This window comes from Rhinatrema bivittatum, chromosome 2 (genome assembly GCF_901001135.1).
Source record: "Rhinatrema bivittatum chromosome 2, aRhiBiv1.1, whole genome shotgun sequence".
Classification (NCBI taxonomy): Eukaryota; Metazoa; Chordata; class Amphibia; order Gymnophiona; family Rhinatrematidae; genus Rhinatrema; species Rhinatrema bivittatum.
The window spans coordinates 696,542,690-696,567,779 of NC_042616.1; the positions used below are offsets into that span (position 1 = coordinate 696,542,690).

Consider the following 25,090-nt stretch of genomic DNA (forward strand, 5'->3'; position numbering starts at 1 on the left):
TATAGGTTTTAGCTATAGTAGGTACAGCTTCCACAGGCATTTTGAGAACTTCTAATATGTATTTTTTAAACATATCAATTGCTAAAATTAAGTTAGATTGGGGAAAATTCAAAATTCTAAGATTCAAATAACGAAGGGAATTTTCAATATTTTCCTTAGTTGAGATATATCAGATTTAATTAAAGCCTTTTGATCTTGTATGGATGTAATTTGTTTTCCCAGATCGTCAACTTTTTGAGAATGAGAACCCAACTCAGTTTCAATAACTTGGATATGAGAGGAAAATGTAGAGGTATGCCAGCCCCTCACTTCAGGGACCCCTCTCCCCATGCATTTGTCTGCATCACCCTTCCATTCTTCCACTTCACATCCTGAAAACCTAAGGATAGAGGTTCATCTCCACCCAACCTCGCATGCACAGTTGCTCTGACAAGGATGTTGTGAGCATCCTTGTCAGATCAACCATGGACACCAAACTGGGAGGAAGTGAACCTCTGTCCTCCTCCCCGCTCCCTTAACCTGATTTAAAGGATGATTTTGGGGGGTAAGGTTATGGTAAAATGTTTCAACAGATGCAGAATGTAGGAAGATTCCAGGAGGGGAGGGAGTGAGAGGTAACTGGTGCACCCCATTCATCTTTTGAGTACAGCAATACAAAGGAGGAACACTGGTAGAGTGGGGAAGGGCTGGCACTTCCCCATTCAATCTTTAATTCTGGCAGAAGGGACAGAATATTTCAGGGAGGGGGCTAACAGTCCCCATGTGCAAAATTTAAAAATAGCGTAAGGGAGGATGTTGGGGATGCTGTCCGCCCCCTGCCCCCTCATTTTTCTTGGTCTCCCTGCTTACACCATTCCCCCTCTTCAAATTATTTAAAATTTGGCTACTAGATTATTAACTGGTTCAGCTACACATAATCATATAACCCCCGTATTACAATCATTGCACTGGTTAATGATTACATTTTTAATTCAGTATCAACTGGCAATCATTATTCACAATATCCTCTATAACGTCATAAGAACATATAAGAAAATAAGATATGCCTTACTGGGTCAAACCAAGGGTCCATCAAGCCCAGTATCCTGTTTCCTAGAGTGGGCAATCCAAGTCACAAGTACCTGGCAAGAACCCACACATTAAATAGATCTCAAGCTATTTTAACTTATTAGTTAATAGCACTTTATGAATTGTTCCTCTAGGAAATTATATAAACCTTTTTTAAACCTAGTTACACTAACTACTGTAACCACATACTCTGGCAATGAATTCCAGAGCTTAACTATATGCTGAGTGAAAAAGAATTTTCTTTGATTTTTTTTAAATGAGCTACTTGCTAACTTCATGAAGGGCCCCCTTGTCCTTCTATTATCTGAGAGAATAAATAACCGATTTACATTAACTTGTTCAAGTCCTTTCATGATTTTGTAGACCTCTATCATATCCCCCCTCAGTTGTCTCTTCTCCAAACTAAACATCCCTAAATTCCTTAGCCTTTCCTCATGGAGTAGTCATTCCATGCCCCTTATCATTTTGGTCACATTTCTCTGCACTTTCTCCAGTGCAACTATATCTTTTTTGAGATGTGGTGACCAGAATTGCACCCAGTATTCAAGATGCGGTCTCACCATGGAGAGATACAGAGGCATAATGACATCGTTTTATTTGTCATTCTCTTCTTAATAATTCCTAAGATTCTGTTTGCTTTTTTGATTGCCATAGCACACTGAGCCAACGATTTCAATATATTATCCATTACGATGCCTAGATCTTTTTCCTGGGTGGTAACTTCTAAGATAGAACCTAACTTTGTATAACTACAGCAAGAGTTATTTTTCCCTATATGCATCACCTTGCTCTTGTCCACATTAAATTTAATCTGCCATTTGGAAGCCCAATCTTCCAGTCTCACAAGGTCTTCCGCCAATTTATCACAATTCGTTTGAGATTTAACTACTCTGCATAATTTTGTCATCCACAAATTTGATCACCTCACTTGTCGTACCTCTTTCCAGATCATTTATAAATAATTAAAAAGCACCAATCCAAGTTCAAATCCCTGAGGCACTCCTCTGTTTACCTTTTTCCACTGTGAAAACAGACCATTTAATCCTACTCTCTCTTTCAACCAGCTTGCAATCCTCAAAAGGACATCACCTCCTATCCCATGACTTTTTAGTTTTCTTAGAAGCCTTTCATGTGGGACTTTGTCGATTCACTTCTGAAAATCCAAATACACCACGTCTACTGGGTCACCTTTGTCCACATGTTTATTCATCCCTTCAAAAAATCTAGGAGATTTATGAGGCAAGAGTTCTCTTGGGTAAATCCATGCTGGCTGTGTCCCATTAAACCATGTCTATCTAAATGTTTTGTGATTGTATTATTTATGACAGTTTCCATGACTTTTCCCGGCACTGAAGTCAGACTCACTGGTCTATAGTTTTCCAGATCACCCCTGAAGCCCTTTTTAAATATCGGAATTACATTGGTCATCTTCCCATCTTCAGGTACATTGGATGATTTTAATGATAGTTTACAAATTAATTTAAATAGGTATGACATTTCATTTTTTAGTAATTTCAGAACCCTGGGGTGAATACCATCTGGCCCAGATGATTTTCTACTCTTCAGTTGTTCCAGGTTCACCTTGATTTAGTTCAGTATCATCATCCTTGAAAACCGTCTCCAGAATGGGTATCTCCCCAACATCTTCTTCATTAAACACCGAAGCAAAGAAATTGTGTAATTTTTCTGTGATGGTCTTATTGATGCGCCCGTCGGTCGCAGACATCTGCGCCCTCTCTATCTCACCTCTTTTCTTTCTCTTTCCTCTCCTCTGGGCAAGATAGCTGCCTCTGCCTCTCCTCACTGACCTCTCCGGTGTCTCTGGACTGGCATCTGCGATTGTGTTCACCATTATTACACTGAGGTCACTTAGAGCACGCGTGCACACTTCACCCTCCCTTTTGAATACGTCATGGCGGGAACCTCGGGGGTATCCCCACTGCATGATGTCACTACCTCCGGGTACTTAGCCTCCGATCTCCAATCCAGCTATGAGTTAGCAAGGATTCTGTCCAGCTAATTTTGACTCCTTTCAGAGGCATTCTGCTCTGAGTTCTCGCTCCTACCTACCCTCCGGGGTTACACTGATTCTACAAGGATGCTCTAGGTACCCGCTGCTCGGGGGTCTTGCTTCGCTCCTGTCTACTTCCTGGATTGACCTGTTTCAGCATGGACATCTTGGCACTGGCGTTTTAAAATTTTAAAATTTCCCCAAGTAGTACTTACCAACTCTTTTTAGCGACCAGCAAGGTGAGCCTCTCCTCTCAGTACTTCCTCTAGATTGATACTTCTCCTTGGACTACTGCTGCATTAAAAATACACACTCAAGCAAGGTTTCTGAGATCTTCTACTCATGGCCTATTGGATGTCCCCTCCCCCAAAGTTGCACATCTATAAAAAATTAGAGCAAGCCTTTTCTATAGCAGGGCCCTTATTTTGGAATTCCCGAGTGAAATCAGATTGATACTTGAACCAGTGCTTTTCAATATATTTATAAATGATCTGGAAATGAATACGACAAGTAATATTATCAAATTTGCAGATGATACAAAATTATTCAGAGTTGTTAAATCACAAGCAGATTGTGATAAATGGCAGGAGGACCTTATGAGACTGGAAGATTCGGAATCCAAATGACAGATGAAATGTAATGTGGACAAGTGCAAGGTGTTACATATAGGGAAAAATAACCCATGCTGGAGTTACACGATGTTAGGTTCCATATTAGGAGTTAACAACCAGGAAAAAGTTCTAGGCATCATAATAGATAATAAATTGAAATCATTGGCTTAGTGTGCTATGGCAGTTAAAAAAGCAAACAGAATGTTAGGAATTATTGGGAAGGGAATGGTTAATAAAATGGAAAATGTCATAATGCCTCTGTATCATTCCATGATGAGACCACACCTTGAGTACTCTGTACAATTCTGGTCACCACATCTCAACAAGGATATAGTTACACCGGAGAAGGTATAGAGAAGGGTGACCAAGATCATATAGAAAATGGATCAGCTCCCCTATGAGGAAAGGTTAAAGAGGTTAGGGCTGTTCAGTTTGGAGAAGAGACGGCTGAGGGGGGATATGATAGAGGTCTTTAAAATCATGAGAGGTCTAGAATGGGTAGGTGTGAATCAGTTGTTTACTCTTTAGGATAATAGAAGGACTAGGGGGCACTCTATGAAGTTAGTAAGTAGCACATTTAAAACTAATTGGAGAAAATTATTTTTCACTCATCGCACAATTAAGCTCTGGAATTTGTTGCCAGAGGATTTGGTTAGTGCAGTAAGTGTAGCTGAGTTTTAAAAAGGTTTGGATAAGTTCTTGGAGAAGTCCATTAATTGCTATTAATCAAGTTGACATAGGGGTAGATTTTATAAATCTGCACCCGTGCGTACTTTTGTTCACGCACAAGGCGCGAACAAAAGTATGAGGGATTTTATAAGATACGCGTGTAGCCGCGCGTAACTTATAAAATCCAGGGTCAGTGCGCGCTAGGGGGTGCACATTTGTGCACCTTGCACGCGGCGAGTCCTGCGCGCGCTGCCCGTTCCCTCCGAGGCCGCTTTGAAATCGGAGCGGCCTCGGAGGGAACTTTCCTTCCACCCCCTGCACCTTGCCCTCCCTTCCCCTACCTAAACCTCCCCTACCTGTGTTTTAAAAGTTACGCCTGCCAGCAGGCTGCTGGCGCGCGATTCCCCAGCCCGGGTCCCGTTTTGGGCCAGCACCACGCCCCCAAAACGCCCCCGACACGCCCCCCCAGAACACCCTGAAAGACGCGTCGCCCCGACACGCCCCCCCCTAGCGAAGCCCCAGGACTTACGCGTGTCCCGGAGCTTGCGCACACCGCCGAGCCTATACAAAATAGGCTCGACGTGCACAGGGGGGTTTTAAAAGGGTTACGCGCATAACTTATGCGCGTAACACTTTTAAAATTCGGCCGATAGGGAATAGCCTGTGCTATTACTGGAATCAGTAGCATGGGATCTTCTTAGTGTTTGGGTACTTGCCATGTACTTGTAGTCTGGTTTGGCCACTGTTGGAAGCAAGATGCTGGGCTTGATGGACTTTTGGTCTGACCCAGTATGGCAATGTATTATGTTCTTATGTTCTTATGATAAAGGAACCCAAATTATGCCAGAAAGCTTATTCTTCTTGATAGTGTGATGTTCGCTGCCATGAAGATTATTGTTCTGTACTAAGTGCTTTAGTTTATTGTTATGTCTTTATCCTGTCTTGTTTTTATAATAAAGTTTTAGTTATTATGTATGTGCTTTGTACCCTGCCCTGAATGAAGGAAGGGCAGGTAACAAATGTTTTAAAATAAATAAATAAAAATAAGTGGTGGGATGGAGGGGGAAGCCAGGGGAGGGGCTGCCATTTGCCCCTTGGTTTAACTTTTTCATTTGAGCGAAAGGGAGGGAGGATTTGGGCACTAGATTTGATCACCGAAGTTTGATGGCTATAGCTGAAAATCAGAGCTAGGCACCTAAATTTCTATCCCCAACTTCACCCCACCTGGCCACGCTCTCTTCTTAACAGCCTAAATTTAGGTGCTCAAACCGAGTCATTTTTTAAAGGGGTCAATTTAGGAACCTAAACCCTTTAAAAATTGACCCCATAGTGCATTAGTCTCTATATGACAAATTTATGTTCTGCTTTTAACAACATGGGTTGCATGTGACATTCCTTTTAAAGAAATGCAATTTTAAACTTTTAAATTTATGGCATGTCCCAAGCTAAATTATCATTTATTATTATAAAATGTATAGTGGAAAGGAGATCTGGAAAGAAATAGATCTTAAAACAGGAGAAGCCATTACAGTTTCTCTGGGCCTTGGACTGCTGGACAGCTTTTCTTGGAGTACAAAAATGAATATCAGGATTGATAGTTGCCAACCACTCTTCCATTAGGTATTAGTGACATGAAAAGGTGATCTTTCCTAAATAATTAGTGTATTCCGTTATTGTGAATGATGACTTAAAGCAATTTCATAAAACGAGTGCTCCTTTGCCTCAGTAGTCGTGTTAGGGTGTGGATTTACGTTTTACAGATGTTCACTCACCAGTCTTCCAGAACTGCTTGTTTCTCTACTATGTGTAAAGCTCATTATACTGTAAACCAGAGGAGAGAGCCAATTCAACTGTCCATATAATAAAGGAATCTTTATTTTGTCTTTTTTTTTTTAGTGAAAGATACAGTATTTTGAAAGAAGCCGAAATCTTGCACAAAGCCAGGTTTAATTACATTCTACCAATTCTGGGAATTTGCAATGAAGCTGAATTCCTGGGAATTGTGACGGAGTACATGACTAATGGGTCATTAGACCAGCTTTTACAAGAGGTATGTAAGCAGTGAGAAATGAGTTCCTAGCCTCATGCTTCGTATTGCATGAGCGTCAGCAGTTTATGCATAGCAAACCACGTAATGTGACAGTTACAAATATTGCTAAACTATTTCATGAATGACTCCAGTAGTTGAAAAGGCAATCTCTCAATTAGTACAACAGGATAAGAATATGAAGAACATAAAAAAAGCTGAAAATTGCAATAAGATTTCTCCTGAATCTTTCTGTGCACAACAACCTGCTATAGAGTAATCACATAGACTCAATCATTTTGAACGTAAGAGTCTAGCTCTCACTCAGCTGTGAAAAAGTCCATCTAAATCTTGGAGGTAGAGATGCTATCATGATTGATATTGATACTGGAATCAGCAGACCCAGCAAAGGCTTAGAAGTGGAATAACATGGAATACTGATTATTTGTTGACCCTGAAGCTGTTCTCTCTAGAACGTGCTTGAGGCATCCTATTTATTAGAAGTTATTGTGAAACTATTTGAATGTATTTGTCCATGCTGTATCTATCATCTTGGTGCAGTCAAGATTTCAGCAATTGGGACAATACTTTTCTTATTTCTTGTTTCACTAAGCCATCTTCAGGCTGTTTCTTTCTTGCCCCATTACTATTTTTATTATTTATCTGATTTATATTCTGCCTTTCAGGCACTTCAATCACTCCATCAAGTTAATGCTCTTAATTCTCCCTCTATTTTTTGTATCCCAATGATCTGTCCTTGATCGTCTTCTCATCTCTTTTTATTTGGGCAAACTAACCTCCAGCTTTGGTTTCCTAGGCCATGTCTACAGTTACATTTTCCTTTACCTCTCTCTACAAAGCTTTTTTCTTTTCTCGCTTCCATTGTCACCAGATTAATCACTCGCTGCCTCAAACTAAACATAGATTAAAGTGAATTTCTCTGATCTGTCACTTTTTAACCCACTCTGTTTCTCCCTCCATTTCCCTGTGTAACCTATGGTTATTGCAAAATGGTCTGATCCAGTCAAACTGATCGCAGTTATAATTTGCGATAACCTGGGTGATTGGAGCATGCTCAGTAGTTAGCTGAGAGTGGAAGAAGAACATGTGAAGTTCAGACATGCAGAGCCTGTATAAGTTCTGGGAGATTGGGAAGCAATTAAATAAAGTTTTACAGAGTTGATTCATGAAGATGCTGATCATGTCAGCTGTTCCTGTTCCTTAGTCAAGCATTGCTTTCTCCTAAGGAGAACCATTCTCTAAGCCATTTGATTTCTTCCTCCTTTTGGAGGACCAACTTAAAAGGACAATGAATGAGTACTTTGGACTTTGCTATGATCACAATACAAGGAATAATAAAGTTACTAATGAGGTGGACAAATTCTGAGGAGAAGGAAGCATAGTTGTACAGACTTTTTTGAAATTGGTACAAAAGAGTTAATCATGTTTATTATCAATCCATTTGCTCTAACTGGCTATGAATGTTATGTTTTTTTTGCTGCAACAATAAAAAGAGGAGTTTTGGATCTCACTTAATAGTGTAATGGGGACTGAAAGAAACTCATAATACAAACAAGCTAGCAAAAGAGAGAAATCTTTATTAGTAAGATATCTTAGGAGAACTGCAGATTAGCATAACAAGGCAAGGCAAGTGCAGAACTGAGAATTTTCAATATCTTACAGTAGGTTTTATATGGACCACTCCCCCTGGCCCCCAAACATACAAACCAATGAGCTACTTCATTAACATAACATCTTTCAACTGGCTAGTATCATGACTTATCTAGAATATGCTAAATACTATGAGGCCAATATTCAAAAGCCTTTTGGATGGATACATTCTAGCCACATAATGAGCTATGTGCTCGAATATAGCCACATAAACTGGAGATAGTTCAGAGGCAAGAGAGAGAAGCATTTTTCGGAGGAACAGAGTTAGTCACAGCGAACTCTAGTCATACCATAGGCTTATCCTACAGTTAGCTGGTTATACTTTTCCGGCTAACTTTAAGATAGCCAGGTAGTCAGCAGCGCTGCCACACCACTGAATATCCCAGTTAAGTTAGCTGGATAGGTGTATCCAGCTAACTTAGGGCCTCATTTTCTACAGTATCGCAGGCCTGCGATACTTTAGAAGATGAGGGGCGGGGGCCCGAAATGGGGGGCGGGCCTGCGCTAACCGGCAGCGATCGCACCATCGCGGTGCGATCGCTGCCGGTTTCGCACCCAATAGTGCCACCATAGGGGGTGTAGCTATTGGGAGCGAAATAGGCAGCGAAAAGGCACCTACCTTTTCACTGTCCACGGCGTCGGCGCAGAGTCGGCCCCGGTGATGCCCCGACTCCTCCTCTTACAGGGCTAACTCCGCCCCGACTCTTCCCCCATCCTGGTATTGCACACGATAAGGGACTTTACGGGTGCGAAAGGTCCCTTATCGCGTGCGAGCGGCTTGGAAAATGAGGCCCTTAAATAGCCATGCCACTGGGGTGAATGTGCCAGAGTTAATTAACTCTTGAATGATTCAAGTGGACGTGAGTTGAAGAAGAAAAAAAAATGAAGAGGAAATCTTCAGAGTAGATCTGAAACCTGGGCTCCAAGCCTGGGCCTGACCCTATGCTGAGGCACAGGCATTGGGACCCAGCCTTTAGGTTAGGCTGGAGCCCAGAGTATGACCTAGTCCAAGACCCCAGCATCAGGTTTAGATCCAGGCCGCAGCTCCAGTGTCAGGATTTGGTCTTCAGGCCAGGCCGTAGTGTCGAGTCTGGACCCTTACCCTAGCCTAGGCCCAGGCCCAGACTTTGGCCTCTGTGCTGGGTCACAGCATCTATCCTGGACCTGGGCCCTCGCCTAGACTGAAACCCAGGAATCAGGACCCAACCTCCAGGCTGGTTCTCGGTGTTGGGTCTGGGTCAAGGCCCAGCATTGGAACCTGGCCTCTGGGCCAGGCAGTAGCATTGGGCCTAGCCTAGGTGAGAGCCCGGGCCCATGTCAGATGCCATGACCCAGGCCTCGAAGGGAACGGCCTCGAAAGGAACAGGGAAATCCATCGGGGCTCCCCTAGGGCTCGGCGCGCACAAGGTGCACAAGTGTGTACCTCCTTGTGCCCTCCGACCCTGGATTTTATAACATGCACGCAGCTGCGCACGCATGTTATAAAATTGGGCATAGATTTGTGCGCGCCAGGTTGCGCGCACAAATCTACACCCGAGCGTAACTTTTAAAATCTGGCCCACTATGTTTTGCCTTGTGCAGGATCCCAAAAGGTTGATAGATTCCATACTGCTTATCCCAGGGATAAGCAGTGGATTTCCCCAAGTTCATCTAAATAATGGTTTATGGATATGTCTTCCAAGAACTTGTCCAAACTGTTTTTACACTCCGCTACACTATCAGCTTTTACCACCTTTCGGCAATGAATTCCAGAGTTTAAGCATTGAGTAGAATGATATTTTCTCCTATTGGTCTTAAATATATCATCTAGTAATGTCATTGTGTGTTCCCTATTCTTTGTACTTCTTGAAAGAGTAAACTGATTCACATTTACCTGTTCTACTGCACTCATTATTTTATAGATCTCTGTCATATCTCTCCTCATCTGTCTCTTCTCCAAGCTGAAGATTCTTAACCCCTTTAGCCTTTCCTCATAGAGGAATCATTCCATCCCCTTTATCATTTTTGCCATCCTTCTCAGTACCTTTTCTAATTCCGCTATATCTGTTTTGAGATGCGGTGACCAGAATTGCACACAATACTCAAGGTGCGGTCTCTCCATAAAGCGATGCAGGGGCATTATAATATTATGTGTATTATTCTCCATTCCTTTTCTAATAATTCCTAGCATTCTATTTGCTTGGTCTGACCCAGCATGGCAATTTGTATGTTCTTATATTCTTATAATGTTACAGACAAAAGTTGGGTGCTGAGCAGTATTTCTACTTGCCTGCCTCTAACCTTCTAACCATCTGGTGCTGCTCCAGTTGTCTCGTTGGTTGAATTATGTGGAGCCTCTTAGTCCCTTAGGACCTAACAACTCTGCAAGATTCAAACCCCAAGACAGTCGGAGTGGCGTGAAGTAGTTAGAAGTTCATCAGGGGCTCCATATTTACATTCTAGGAACAATGATGCTGGAATGTGTTCAATATATCTTATTATTCATAAAAGGCTTGATTTTAAATCACTTTACATACATAAAACCCTGTTCTATGCACCTATATCATGCTTTGAAAATCATAGATCCTATGATGAAAAATACATATGAAACCTATTTTACACATAACTTTTACCTGCCATAGGAAGAGGTATTATGAGAAGGATAAGGGGGGAGTTGGGGGAGTTGGGGGGAGTTGGGTGGAGTTGGGGGAGTTATACCTGCTTGGTGCATTTTTGGGACACTTATGAATTTTCAAAGTGGACTTAAGTGAATAAGTCCACTTTTAAGCTTTGGGTTGAAGCCTGCAATATAAATGTATCCTGAAAAAACTCAATTCACCCAAATTTTGAACTTACAGAAGTTTATCATCAAATGTTTATTTGTCATCTTTAGGGAATAAAAATTTAAAATCCTAAGTCAGGATTTCAAAGAAGAAGAATCATTACTTTCTTTTATCTCTGAACAAAATATTTTGAATGCATGAATATTAATACATCCCACCCTCCCACACACACAGACACACATACATGATACATACACAGCCCTAGCATTCTTTCCCCTAGTCCAATTTTAGGGGGTCATTTTCTAAGACTTATCGCATGTGATAAGTCTCTTGCTAGGGGCGGAGTCGGGGTGGCGAGGGGGCGGACTCCACGATGTCTTCACTGGCGGCGATAAGGTTAGTAACCTTATCGTCGCCAGTAGCATGCCCAATAGCGCCACCTTTCACGATGGCGCTATTGGGTGCAAAAGCCGGCAGCGAAAACACCGTGGTGGTGTGAAGGCTGCCGGCTTTCCCAGGCCCTCCCCCCCACCCCCTGTTTTCGCTGGATTCACCATTCTACGATAGATGTCTGAGGACATGAGGACTGCTGGAGGCAAATAGAAGGGGATTATGTATTTGTGTGGATAGGTTTTTGTGAACATGTTCATGGGGGCAGAATGGATAGTGTTAATTTAATATCTATAGTGGCTCTTCCTTCTGCAAATAGATTGTTTTCCTAGACTCTGACAAATATCTTTCTTTCTTTTTTTGCTGATTGCTTTCATGACAGTTGCTTTTCTTATAATTGGCTCTATTCACCTTCCAGAGTCAAAAAAAACTTTAAAAAGCTTTTAAGTGGCTCAAGCCCTACATGATTGTGTTTTTTTTGTTGTTGTTGTAGAAGAATGACTATCCTGATATCGCATGGTCCTTGAGGTTTCGCATTCTGTATGAAATTGCTTTAGGGGTGAATTTTCTGCATAATATGAATCCTCCACTACTGCACCATGATCTGAAAACTCAAAATATCTTACTGGATAATGAGTATCATGCTAAGGTAAGATCCTATTTATAGTCATGATTTGTATACATAAAAATAAGCTGGAAAGCATATCATATAGTAACTTAGTTTTTACCTTTTCCTTTCCAAATTCTTTGTTTATTTGATGATGTTCTGGATCTGATCTGGGTTCCAAAACTGATTCTAACTTGAATCTTGCAAAGATGTCCCTGATTACTTGTCAGAACGTTTCTTTATTCTATTTCCTACATTTTGTCATCATTTGTTTTTATTATCCAAGAATTTATCATGTGTTTCTGTGTCTGTACAAATTGGATTAAGGATTGCATTAATTGGATTGCATTAAGGATTCTCTGAGAAAGAAATCTAGAAACAGATAGGTGTGTGCAGCTGGAAAAAAATTGTTTCATTTTAAAATTCATTTAGGGGGACTCTAATTTGTTTCTTTAGTTTCAAAGCAAAAAAAAAAGTGTATTTGTTTGATTCATTTTCATTTGCTATTAAAGTCAATGGGGAAAGCGTTGCAGGTAATTTACAACCTACATTGAGCTCCAGAATAGAAGTTTTCTAATCAATTGTCTTAGAACTTGTGGAAAGAAATTAACAGAAGGGGAAAAGAACTTCAGGGTACCTAGAAAGACTGAGCAGACTGGATAGTGGCACAAAAAGTGGCATAAATAGCCTTCAGATCTGTAAAGGGGCAAATGGGTACCAGCATTGGCAAGATTTCATCAAGTCACAGTGAGAGGAACAAAAAAGCAGAAAAAATGGGAAGAATACCCAAAGACTCCAAAAGAGGGCACCAGCAAAAATACCATATAGAAACATAGAAACATAGAAATGATGGCAGAAGAAGACCAATGGCCCATCAGTCTGCCCAGCAAGCTTCAGACTTATTTTTCTCATACTTATCTGTTACTCTGATCACTGAGGTCAGGGCCCTTATTGGTAACTTTTAGGTTCTAATTTCCTTCCACCCCCACCATTGATGTAGAGAGCGGTGCTGGAGTTGCATCAATGTGAAGTATCAAGTCTAATTGGTTAGGGGTAGTAGTAGTAGTAGTAGTAGTAGTAACTGCCGCAATAAGCAAGCTACTCCCACGCTTATTTGTTTACCCAGCCTTTGCAATTTAGTCCTTGTTGGTTGTTGTCTGAATATAAATCTTCTTTTCTTCATTCCCTCCTGCCGTTGAAGCAGTGAGCTGTGCAGTATATGTATTCAAAGTGAAGTATCAGGCATGATTGGTTCAGGGTAGTAACTGCCGCAACAAGCAAGCTACTCCCACGCTTATTTGTTTTTCCAGTCTGTGCAGTTTAGCCCTTGTTGGTTGTTTTAATATAAATCCTCTTTTCCTCATTCCCCCTGCCATTGAAGCAGAGAGCTGCTTGGATATGCATTGAAAGTGAAGTATCAGGCTAATTTGGGTTGGGGTAGTAACCGCCACAACAAGCAAGCTACTCCTATGCTTATTTGTGAATGCAGATCCTTTTCCCCACATTTCCTCTTGCCGTTGAAGCATAGAGCAATGTTGGAGTCACATTAACCGTGTGAATGTTTTTTGAATAAGGGTAGTAGCCATCATTCCCGCAAGCCACCCCCATGCCTCTTCTCTTCATTTCATTCACATCCTCAAGTCATTACTTCATTTCCCCCCTGCCATTGAAGCAGAGAGTTTGAACCCTTGATGGCATCTCAAGTGGCAAACTGGCACTGAAAATGGAATTAACATCCTAAGGCAGCATAAAGGGAGAATGAAGAAGAAAAAGTGGTAGTAAAACCTCCAAGGCAGGCACTGATAAAGGGGCCAAGCAGCACAAAGAGTGCCTTCAAGATTGTAAAGCAACATGAGAGGTGAAAAGGAGCCCCTCCCTCCCAGATTGGCAAGGTATTAGGTCTAGGGTACAACAGCAAGGCATAGTGACAAAGAGAACTCCAAAGTGTAAGGTCTGGGCATGGAAGCAAGGCTGAGTGGCACAAAGACCCCCAAGGTGCAGGGTAGAATTTAGATTTTCTTGCAGAATGGGCTTTCCAAATGAAAAATATTTCACAGTTTGCATATTGCAGTGGTTTCTCTAATGATTGTCGTGTGGTTTTCCTGAAAAGTGGTGAGGGCTGCTTTATTTAGAAATTGTTTTCCACATCATTGAACTGCTCTCAGCCTGTTACATTTCCTGATTTTCTGGTTTTGTGTGAAATAAATATTGAAATGTTTATTCTTGAGATCTTTTGTCTTGTGCAATATTTTCCCCTTCATCATGAGGGCTTTTTTGGGCCAAAAAGTCACCCCCGTTTAATCAGTCATTCTCCACGGAGTGGAAGAACCAGGATGAGAGTGCTGGAGGAAAGGAACCCCTATAGAACAGGTGCTGCTGTGTCCTGGTAGTGAAACTTGTGGGTTTGTTTTTTTTTTACTTTTTCCAATGTTTGATTATGGGACAAAGCACCCAGAAACAAAGAAAAGATCAAATGTTGTAAGAACACCTCAAGACTATAAAAGAAATTACCAGCAACAGTGCCATGAACCTTTGATGGCATCTCAAGAGGCAAACTGGTTCCAAAAATGGCATACGCATTCTAAGGCAGCATAAAGGGGAAATGAAGCAGAGAAGGTGGAAATAAAACCTCTAAGCAGGCACTGATAAAGGGGCCAAATAAAGCAAAATGAGAGCTGGTGTTGCATAGTTTTCTTTTAGTATTCTTATGACATTCAGTACAGTAAATGGTTTCTCTTGAGCATCTTTTGCCTTGTGCCAGTATTTCTTCCTCTGAATGAGGGCTATTTTGGTCAAGCCACCTCAGTGTAATCAACTATTATACAGGATGGAAGAAGCAAACTGAGATTCTGTAGGGGCTGGAGAAAAGGAAGTAGTAGAAAACAAGTATTGTACCATGATAGTGAAACCTGTTTTCTTGATTTGGGGACAAAACACCACAGGCCGGAATAACACAAACCAAGAAGAAAGCAAAATAAGTGTTGGAAGAACACCCCAAGGCTCCAAAAGAGGGTACTAGCAGCAGTGACATGAGCCCTTGATGGCATCTTGAGTGGCAACCTGGCACCCAAAGTGGCATCAGCATCCACAAGTGACAGAAAAAAACCAAGGCAGGCAGGCACTGTTAAAAGGGGCCAAGCAGTTCAAAGAGTTGCTTCAAAACTAGAAAGCAACAAGAGAGGTGCAAAGCAGCACCCCCCCCCCCCCCCCCAGCACCACCAGACTGACAAGGTGTAAGGTCTGGGATATGACAACAAGGAACAGTGGTAATGAGAACTACAAATGTCAATGTCTGGGCATGGAGTCAAGGTTGAGTGGTGCAAAGACCCCCAAGGTGCCAGGTGGAATTTTGACTTTTTTGTGAAATGAGCTTGCCAAATGAAATTACATGCTGAACATAGAAATGGTTTGACAGGGGTTTTATGGATGTGATTTTTTTTTTTTAAATAGAAAATGTTTCCTATATTCTGTAGTTGAACTGTGGCTATTGCATTTCCTGGTTTTGAGGTTTTACATGAGTTCTCTTTTAATACGCTAACTTCTTATGATATTCAGTAAAGGAAATGGTTTCCTTTGAGCATTTAACTCTTGAATTTCTTCCTCTGAATGAGAGCTTTTTTGGACAAACCACTCTAGTGTAATCAACCATCAAACTGGTTGGGAGAACCAAGCCGAGACTGTGGATGGGCTTCAAACATAGGTGTAGAATTACTTCTTTGGTTGTTGCTAGCACTGCCAATCTGGCCAGCTTTGGAAACAATTCCTTTACTTGCTCTGCCTTTTCTATCTCTGACCTGATTGATTCCTTTACTGGTGATATGGAGATTAAATGATTTAATATTTTGCTCACTGACTGTGCCAGTGTCACACTAATGTGGATGTGCAGGGAACACAGAGACACCACTGCACTGAGAGTTTGCCTAGGCACTAGTTCTTTGACTCACTGACAGGCTTCACCACATATCCTAATAACGTTTCAGTCTCTACCCTGCCTCAGTGCTCTCCTTGTGCCTGGCCCACTGCCGACCCTGCCCACTGCCCAGGCAGAGCTACAAACAGTGCTGGTTCTGCAAGCAATTCTCCAGTCTGCCTCCAGTCTCCACAAAGGTAAAAAAAAGAATAGCAAGCAACAGAAGTCTGCTGTCTATGCACAACGCTCTTCTGACGCAGTGCTGCTTCCTCGTGCTTTCCTATATTGTTTGAATAGCACTGCCTGGCGCAGTGACAGTCACAAAAGGTGAAGCAGCTGAAAGAGTTGTTTGAAAAAAGTCAACCTGGAACGTGGGGGAAGCTCAAATAGCACCCTTTTTCACAGCCAATGCCTTCAGAAGAAAGGCACAGCAAGAACAAAAACAGAAGAAAATCATTTGCATAAAATGACTCATTAATTTCCCAGGAAAATATCAGAGTTTATTTGGTCGACAGAAACCAGGCCAATAAAACAATCTCAAGCCGATTCTCCCACTTAGCAGCATCCCCACCTTTATCCCCATCCCCTCCCCAGCAGGTCCCTCCCTCTCTCCTCACCCCTAGTCAGGAATCTGCCTCTCTCTCCCCTGCATTGCCACAGCATTTATTCTTTACAGTGAGAAAATCAGAGGTGATGCTAGGACCCTAAAATATCCAGGGTATGGGCCCAGAAGCCTTCCTCTTCCCTACCCCCAAGATGTTGATGATTAACTCAGTTATGATCAGCAGCTTCCCTCTCTCCCAATCCCCACTAAGAACACTCCTGGGCATAATTAGACGTTACAAAATGATCTCTGTTCCACATTCCCATGCAGCTGTCAACAGGGAGTCATTGTATATGACATGTGACAAGGAAATACCCTGTTAATTTAATCCTGGTGGAAATGCAATGACTCTCTCCATACACACCTCTTGTGAAATTCTATCTAAGCAGAGACATGATACTCTCTCGCACATAAAGTCTGAAGTCTATACTGGACGGAATAGAATCCCAATAAAAATCCCTGCACCTCAAATTCTACAGTGCCCTGTGTTTTCTTACTGTTGTATGAATGAGTAAGTTAAAAAGAGCAGTGACAGTCTATAGCTCTCCAATTCATAAACATTCAAAGACATTCCTTTAACTCTTACAATGTGACCTTAATTACATTTCTTGCCTCTGTGTACTTTTTCTTTCACCCAGATTTTTTCAGTTGATCTGCTTTTCCTAAATATTCCTTACTTAATTTATAGTAGCTCTATTCTGTAGACCCAACCGGTCTATTCTGTGGACCCAACCGGAACTTTTGGCCAGCTTGGGGGGGCCTCCTGACCCCTCCAAGCTGGCCAAAAGTTCCAGTTGGGTCCAACGGGGGTCCGGGAACGGAGGCGCGGAGGAGCACGTGACGCCGACGTCACGTGCTCCTCGCAAAGGAATACAGGGATGGCTTCCTGACTCCCCGCTGGACCACCAGGGAGTTTTGGTAAGTCTTGGGGGGGTCAGGAGGGTGGGGGGTTTGTGTTTATTTAGGTTCAACGTATTCAACATAGCTATGTTGAATATGTTGGAACTCGCGATGCGTTTCTCCTCAAACCTTTTTTCTCTCTTTTAAAAATATAAGTTGCGTTTTACATATGCATTCAAAACGAATGCACACCCCTACCTTGCACCAGCCATGAGTTTGGTGGTGGGGGAGGGGGGAGGGGGGGATGGTTTCAGTTTTTAAAGTTTATATCACTGAAGGGAGCTGGTTGTTTTTTGGTGGGCCTGGGACAGACTGTAAGGAAGCATTGAAAAGATCAACCTGCAGAGATGCCAGAACTTCTCTAAGTTCCCTTAATACCCTCGGTTGTATCCCATACGGCCCCATTGCTTTAACTATTTCAAGTTTAGTTAGCTCCTCACAAATACACTTTTCTGAAAATTGATTGAGTGAGGCTACCTCACTTCCAAGTGTAGAGATCCCTTGGTCCCCGCTAATTGGCCTAGCTCCTAGCCCTTAGGATTTATATCAGCTTACGGGGAGACAGCATTCCTGCATAGGCCAAATCCCAGAGGCAGCCTGTGAGTAATGGGGGGGAGGGCTAGCCCTAGTTTTAGAGGGCTGTATAATTTTGCTTTAATGGAGGAAGGAAGTGTTCCTGAGTGCTCTCAGCACCAACCTAGGACAAAAGAAAAAGAGAGGCAGTGCTTTCCACTAAAGGCTGGAGGGAAGGAGGATCAGAGAGAAGGGTTTTATGTGTTTTACTACTCCTAGATATTTTTGGGACTGCTCACACCTGCATTTTCTGGAAGTCAGAAATACCCTCTGGAGTGCAGGAGGAATCTGCCTACCTTTCCCATCCAGCTAAGAGGGGTTTACAGAGACCACCACAGGAGTCCTGTTTTGATTTACCTTGTATCATCTTTTGGGAAGGAAGTGTTTTTCCTGCCCCCTCACTTGCCCAGGACTGGAGTAAGATCTGCTTCCAGAGTTGACCTCTCCCCCAGAAAGGTCCTGTGATAATTGGATTTGGGAGAAGAAAGAGAAACATCCAGAGACCCCCAATCAGAGTCCCTACCCCAGAATGCAGGATCTCAGACAGGCTGGAATTCGGGACATGCAACACGGACCTCAGATACTGTGGGCCCCAGGGACCCTAAACCCAGCTAGGACACCCCGACCACGTTGGGATACTCACTCTTCCCAAATGGAGGGAACCAATATCTCAGCTTCCCTCACTGAGGGATGCTTACACAGGAGAAGAACTGTAAATATCTTGTTCTCTAAAGTTTCTACCAAACCTGGAGGTAAATGGACTTTGCTTTTTCTATACATCTTGATTGCGATAATTACAATTCCCAGTAAAATATTATTTGAACACCCAGCCTGTGAGTCAAGCTTGGACTGTTCAGGTACCTGCACTCAAGAGCTCTGGTAACACACACACACATGTGGGAGAACACTAATGCCTGGGCCAAGAAGGTTAACTTCACCTCCACAGAAAGGACCCACACCTTGGGAACAGAAGAGCTGGGGAAAAGGCAGATCAGCTAGCCGCGTTGCTTAAATTCTTTTATGTGCCCCGAGAAGTAGAGACATTCCTGGAAAAATGGTTACACAATCTTATCTCTGTTTGTTTTATATGGTCTTGCTTCTGGCCCTTCCACAATGAACACCGAACCGAAATATTTGTTAAGCAATTTCACTTTTCCCTTGTCAACCTCTACATATTCCTTCCCTTCGCCTCTGAGTCTTACAAACCCACTTTCACACTTCCTCCTAATCACTAACATGTCTGAAAAAAATCATCCCCCCTCCGTATTACTATATTTGTTATTTTTTCTTCCATTTGAATCTTTGCCTTCCTGACTATTTTCCCACCTTCTCCTAGCTTTTCCAGATATTGTTACTTGTTTTCCACTTTCTATGTCCTCTTATAGCTTATGAATGCTAACCTTTAATCCCTTACCTTTTCGGGTACTTCTTTAGTAAACAAAAGCAGTCCCCTTTTCATTTTTCCTTTGTTTGCCTTTCCTAACAAAAATGTTAGTTGCTCTTATATTATCTCCTTTTAGTTTTGCCCACTGCTCTTCTACTTCCCCTGGATTTTCCCATCCAGCTAATGACTCCTTGAGGTACTGCCCCATTTTAACAAAGCTGTTTTTCCTGAAGCTTTGGGTTCTCATCTTTGAATGAACCTGCACTATAATACCGAAGCACACCATCCAGTGATCACTGAGTCCCAGGTAATCATCCAGGAAGAAACGCTGTCCCTGTTGTAGGCACCAGGTCCAGGATCACCCCCTCCCATGCGGGCTCCTTTACCGGTTGATAGAACTGGTAAAGGAGCCCGGCAGAGAATACAAGGTCTCCCTGCTCCTAAAGGATACCATCGGCAGGATGTCCCAATCAACAGCCTGCAGATTGAAATCCCCTAACAATAACATTTCCCATTTCGTAGATATTTTTTTGAATGTCCTCTATTAAATCTCCATTTCTTTTTTCTGCGATGGACGTCTGTATATTACACCAATATAAATCGATGTTCCATTCCCTCTTTCCAGATTAACCAACAATGCCACCTCCCCCTTACCTCGTAAGCCTTGCCATTATGTTGTTTTAATATTTTTTAATATATATGTAGCCACGCCTCCTTCCTTCCTTCCTACCTGGGCCTTCCTGACTAGATTGCAGCCTGGTATAACTATATCCCAGTTATGGCTTTCTGTGTAGCACATCTCTGTGACAGCCATTATTTCCAAATCAGCTTCTTCCATGACTGCCTCTAGATCTGGGACTTTAATTCCCATACTATAAGATTTAGTGTACATAGCTTTCCAGATGTTGCACTTTTTCCGATTTCTATACAAGTTTTTTAAATATTTTACTTAGTGGACTGCCCCCCCCCCCCCCCCTTGGACCAGGCTATGACTTGCCCCTATGCTTGGGGTGGGGAGTACCACATGAGAAATTATATTTACTAATTTGATTTATCTTCGGGTTCATAGCCTGAGTGGGGGATGAGACAGAGTCCCAGTTACCCTGATACCACAATTCTGTGCCCTTCCCAAACAACCTCTCACTTGTGGCACCACAGACCACATAAAATCATTGCACCAGAATGAACAGTAATTAACCTTTTTACTAGTATTGTGTAAGTATTGTGTAAATCCAACCAGAAAATTAAATGGGAAAAGTACAGTAGCAAAGTGTAATATAAACTTGCAGGGTTTTTTTTTATTTTAAATCAAGCAATGCAGAAATAATTCTGGGTATGGTCTGTTGGCCAGGGCAACCAACAAACTCACATGGATGGATAAAAAAAAAAAAAAAGGAATGCCAATAGAGAAAGGTTGGGGGGAAAGGCAGTGAAGTACACAGCTTTCAAAAATTGTTGTTACCCCTGAGTACTCAAAGGAGGGGGGGGGGACAGATCTACCCCAGTGTCGCCAGTTTGTAAAGGGTGCACCCTGTCCCAAACACAAAGGGGTCAATCTTCCAAGGAGCGCGTGCCCGTCCATGCGCGTGCGGTTCCCGGCGCGCGCACATGGACGTGGCTATTTTAGAACATGCGCACGCAGCAGCGTGCGCATGTTCTAAAATACGATATCTGCACACACATGCGGGGTGGATTTTAACAGCCACGCGTGCATGTGTGGGCAGATGGCCTCCTCTGCGCATGTGGGGGGAAATTTTAAAAGCCCACACGCGGCGACGCAATCAGGCCTCCCCCAGTTCCCTCCTTAATTGGAGCAGACTGGGAGGGAACTTTCCTATGCCTAACCCTACCCTTCCTACCTCTTCCCCTCTCCTCCCCAACCCCTACCCCCTACCTAGCTCAATGTTTTTTTTTATGTTTTTACCTTGATCCTCCTCTGGAGCAGCAGTAGATTCCGCGTGGCAGCCGGCTGCCGGTGAGCGCTTCCCCAGGGCAGCTTCGAGTGGTGCTACTCGTCCTGCCCCCCACCCTGCCCCTCCCCACCCCCAGCTCGCCTCTTCTGAGAGGCCCAGCGCGTGCGCATATAGGTGGTTACGTGCGTGACCGGGCCCTTTAGAAAATGTGTGTGGCATGCACAAGGCCCGGCCATGTGCATAGCCATCAGTATTTGCGTGTGTAGGCCTTTGAAAATTTACTTGAAAATTGGGTGTAAAAAAATAGCAATCAAAAAAATGAAGAAGTCCCTGTTGATGGTGGAGCTGGCTAGATAACAAACCAAATTGATGAGCACTGCAGTGAGAGGAAGGTCTTTCTCTCCTGGGGAGCTTCCCCAAGTGATTTACTTGGTACTAAACAGAAATCTGGCCTGGTTTCCGTCTCTTACAAAAAGAATACAGCCCATCAGCTTCTCTTTCCCATCCCTATTGCCTGTGGCTATACCTGCAGCAAGGGTTTATGTTTGACGCCCGCATGGCGCCCACAAAGGGGTGCCATGCAATATTTAAATTAGGGGGTCACGGTAGGAAGGAGGCGCTAGGGTCGCTTGCGCGACCTTAGCGCCTCCTTCCTAACGTGACCTTGCCACGGCTTCCGGTTATGAAGACCAACGCTGGTAAACTCGGCCTCAGTTTTCATAATCTGCCTGTCTGCCAATAATGAAAACGGCCGCTGAGTTTATCGGCGGCCATTTTCATTACTGGCAGATGGCCGGTCTGCCGAGTTTTTTTTTTACTTTAAAAAAAAGAAGTACAGAAAAGCAATTTTTTCTGCTTTTCTGTACTTCTTTTACCTGCGCTAAGCTATTAACGCCTGCTCCACACAGGCGTTAATATCTGAGCGATAAATGTGCGTCTGAGACTCACATTTATCTTTTTGCATTCAGAGTGAATGAGTAATTGCCTGTGATGAGTGACAGCCTGCGATGAGTGCTATCTTATTCACTCCGCGTCAGACGCGTGATAAATAGGCGCTAATCCCCCTATTGCATTAGGGGGTGGATTAGCGCCTATTTATCTCGCGTCCGATTGCGGGTTAACAGTGCGCTCGGCCGAGCGCACTGTATTGCATCGGTCCCTCAGTCTCTTAGCTTCTCAGCTCCTAGATCTTCTGTCCCTTATTGAGATTTTACATGCAGCTCGCCCATAAAGAAAAAAACAGCTGTCCATCTCTCTATTTCCTCAGAGCACATACTTCTGTCTATCCCTCTCGATCAGATATTCAGAAGAAGAAATGATTGCAGGGCTGCTAGATGCACTCCTCTCTTCCAGGCTCCAACTCTTGAGTGTCCCCTCCCCGCACATACACAGATAGAGCCAGCCAAATTCTACCTTTTCTAACTTAAATGGTCTCCAGGATTCCTTTGGCTTCCTCCTCTGCTGGCTATGTAGTGCTGTTCTTTGGGCAGGCTAAACATTATAGTCCTTTTCCCAACTTGTTAACACTGTGAGTGCTGGAGGCTCGTTCTTGCAGAATATTTGTCATTCACAGGAGAGCACATAGGGATTTTTTACATATTTTTATAATCCTTCACCTTGGCTGTAGCAGCTTGCAGCCTCTGCAGGGCTAAAACACATCACTCAGATCCAGATGCAGCTCGGTCCTCTTTGTAAGGCTCTAACACATGTTAAGCTCATGGGGGAAGGAACCTGCTTTATGGTAGCTTGCTACACTTACCTTAGGGTTTTGTTCATCCAGCCCCGAAAAAATTATAATGCAAACTAATGGCCTGACATTTTTTAATTCCCCAAAGTCTGTGCTTCCAAATGATCTGCAGCAGGTGTGAAATTACCAGAGTTTAGGTGGGCAGGGGATTAAAGGGAATAAGTGAGAGTCGGCACAGGAGATGCATGAGAACCATATGAGAGGGGGATTGTGTGTGGAAATGTGTATATAGAAGTGCAGGAGAAAAAAATAAACCTGTAAAGGAATTAATAAAAAAAAAAGAGCTGGTGGAAATGGGGTGGAGGTGCAGAAGAGAGCCAGAGGCAGAGGGTTTGTGTGAAAGCACTCCAGAGGTAGTATTGGAGGTGAAAGATACCCAGAGATGATGTTAGGTGGGGTGGGGCAGAGATGGTGACGGAAGATACGCGTAAGAGAGACACGGGGATGGTGAAGTGGGGGAGGGTGACAAAAAGCTACAGATGGTGATGGGGGGGGGGGGGGGATAAAGCCAGATGTGATAGGGCTGGAGGAGTGAGAGAGCTAGAGGTTGTGATTGGGCAGGAGGAGGGTCTGAGAGAAAGCAGTGAGTGATGGATGAGAGTATGAGAGAGATCCTAAGAGAATATTGGTAGAATGGGGAGTTATTCGAGTAGATGACTGGAGGAGAGAAGCAGTCAGAGAGAGGGTAAGGGAGGGAGCATGAGCAGAGATGATCGGAGGTGGAATCAGAGGGGGAATCATAGGATAAGGGAATCATAGGAAAATTTGAGAGGAAATGATGGAGTGAATTGAAGTGGTTGAGAGGGGGTGAGGCAGTTGGGATGATAGGGAGTGGTGATAGAAACTGAGATGGGATGGCTGTTGGCGGAGAAGATTTTTTAAAAGCCACAGGATCTCGGTTATGCTAGTGACCTGTATTTTATAGGATCGTTCTTTGTGGAAGGGGAACAGAACTGCTTGTGATTGTTGAATTTAATTATCAACAACCTGAGGAGGGATGGGTTGGCTATATGCCTGTGCTCTATGGGCCCAAGCCCATAGAGCACAGGCATATAGCCAACTAGCATATATACACAGGCATATATACAACTAGCAATGCTTCTGCTAGTTGGAATCCGAGCATCCTTTCGGGTTACCAGTAAGCCCTGGGAAATAGTACTAGTGCAGTCAGTGAGAGAATGAATTAGGGGAGGACCCATTCACGTGCAGCCCCTCCCCTTAAAGGTGCGGGAATGGACGTCCCACTCAGAAGTTTTATAGCAAAGCTCCATCAAGTCTAAGTTGCAATTTAGGAAGAAGTTTCGAGATTTTTCCTCAGTTATATTTTTGGCCTACCTGGGGCCTGGGCTCCATCCTGCCGGGGAACCTTTGGGGCTTGTCGAGGTCTCCACTGCTGTACTGTTCTCCAAAGGTGCAGAGTGGTTGTCCTGGGAATACTTTGACTTTTGGTCTTTTATGTGATAGGAGCCTTGCTGGACACCTGGAACTTTCCTGGATTCTGGTGTTTGGGACACCTAGGGATAGGGAAGACCTGCCCTCGAGGTGGTGACCTGTTACAAGAGGCAACTCAGGTGTTATTTCCTTTGTGGGAATCAGAAGAAGTTATTTTTGAAGATCTGAGAGGAAGTGTTTTCTGCCCCTCTTCCTATCCATCCATGGACCTGTGAAGCTGCAGTTCCATCTAGGATCCCTGTTATGAGGGATCCCCATCGAGTTAAAAGGAAAAAGAACTACTAACTGTGAGAAAGAACATATTTACAATTTGAAGGACTCCCATGTACAGTCTTCAAGCCCCCGGGGAGGGAGATTTACTCTCTATACAGAGACAGGATTTTTGGCCACCTTGGAAGGGGTTTTCCCAATCATCTAAGGGTTGATCTGCCCAGTGAGACTACCATTTCTCCAAATCCAGGAAAGTGGATAGCTTCCTTGCTTACTTAAAAGACTCCTGCATAGATAGAGAGAAAAAGAGTGGTAAAAAGAGCCAGGAAGACTGTGGTGCTGGAAACATTTATTATGCCATTATTCGCACAGGGGTTGATCCTGTGCGTCCATGGGCGCGCGATTCCCGGCGTATGAACATAGATGCAGCTATTTTATAAAACACACATGTCGGATTTTAACATCTGATAAAATACGATATCCACGCACACATGTGCAGTGGATTTTAACATCCGTGCACGCATGTGCGAGCGGATGGCCTCCTCCGCACGCAGGGCGGGGAAATTTTAAAAGCCCATGCAC

The 25,090-nt window shown here is 43.3% G+C and overlaps 1 protein-coding gene across 2 annotated transcripts in view; it reads left to right on the forward strand.

The window, feature by feature from the left end:
• Nucleotides 1–25,090, forward strand: part of RIPK2 (receptor interacting serine/threonine kinase 2) — a 155,418-nt gene that overhangs the window by 25,892 nt on the left and 104,436 nt on the right. Inside the window, exons 2-3 of one of the 2 annotated variants that reach the window (XM_029591619.1) lie at nt 6,256–6,409; nt 11,702–11,857. In XM_029591619.1, coding sequence (XP_029447479.1) covers nt 6,256–6,409; nt 11,702–11,857 — 310 coding nt within the window. The remainder of the gene's footprint in view (nt 1–6,255; nt 6,410–11,701; nt 11,858–25,090) is intronic. The other variant, XM_029591620.1, reaches the window with a different exon arrangement.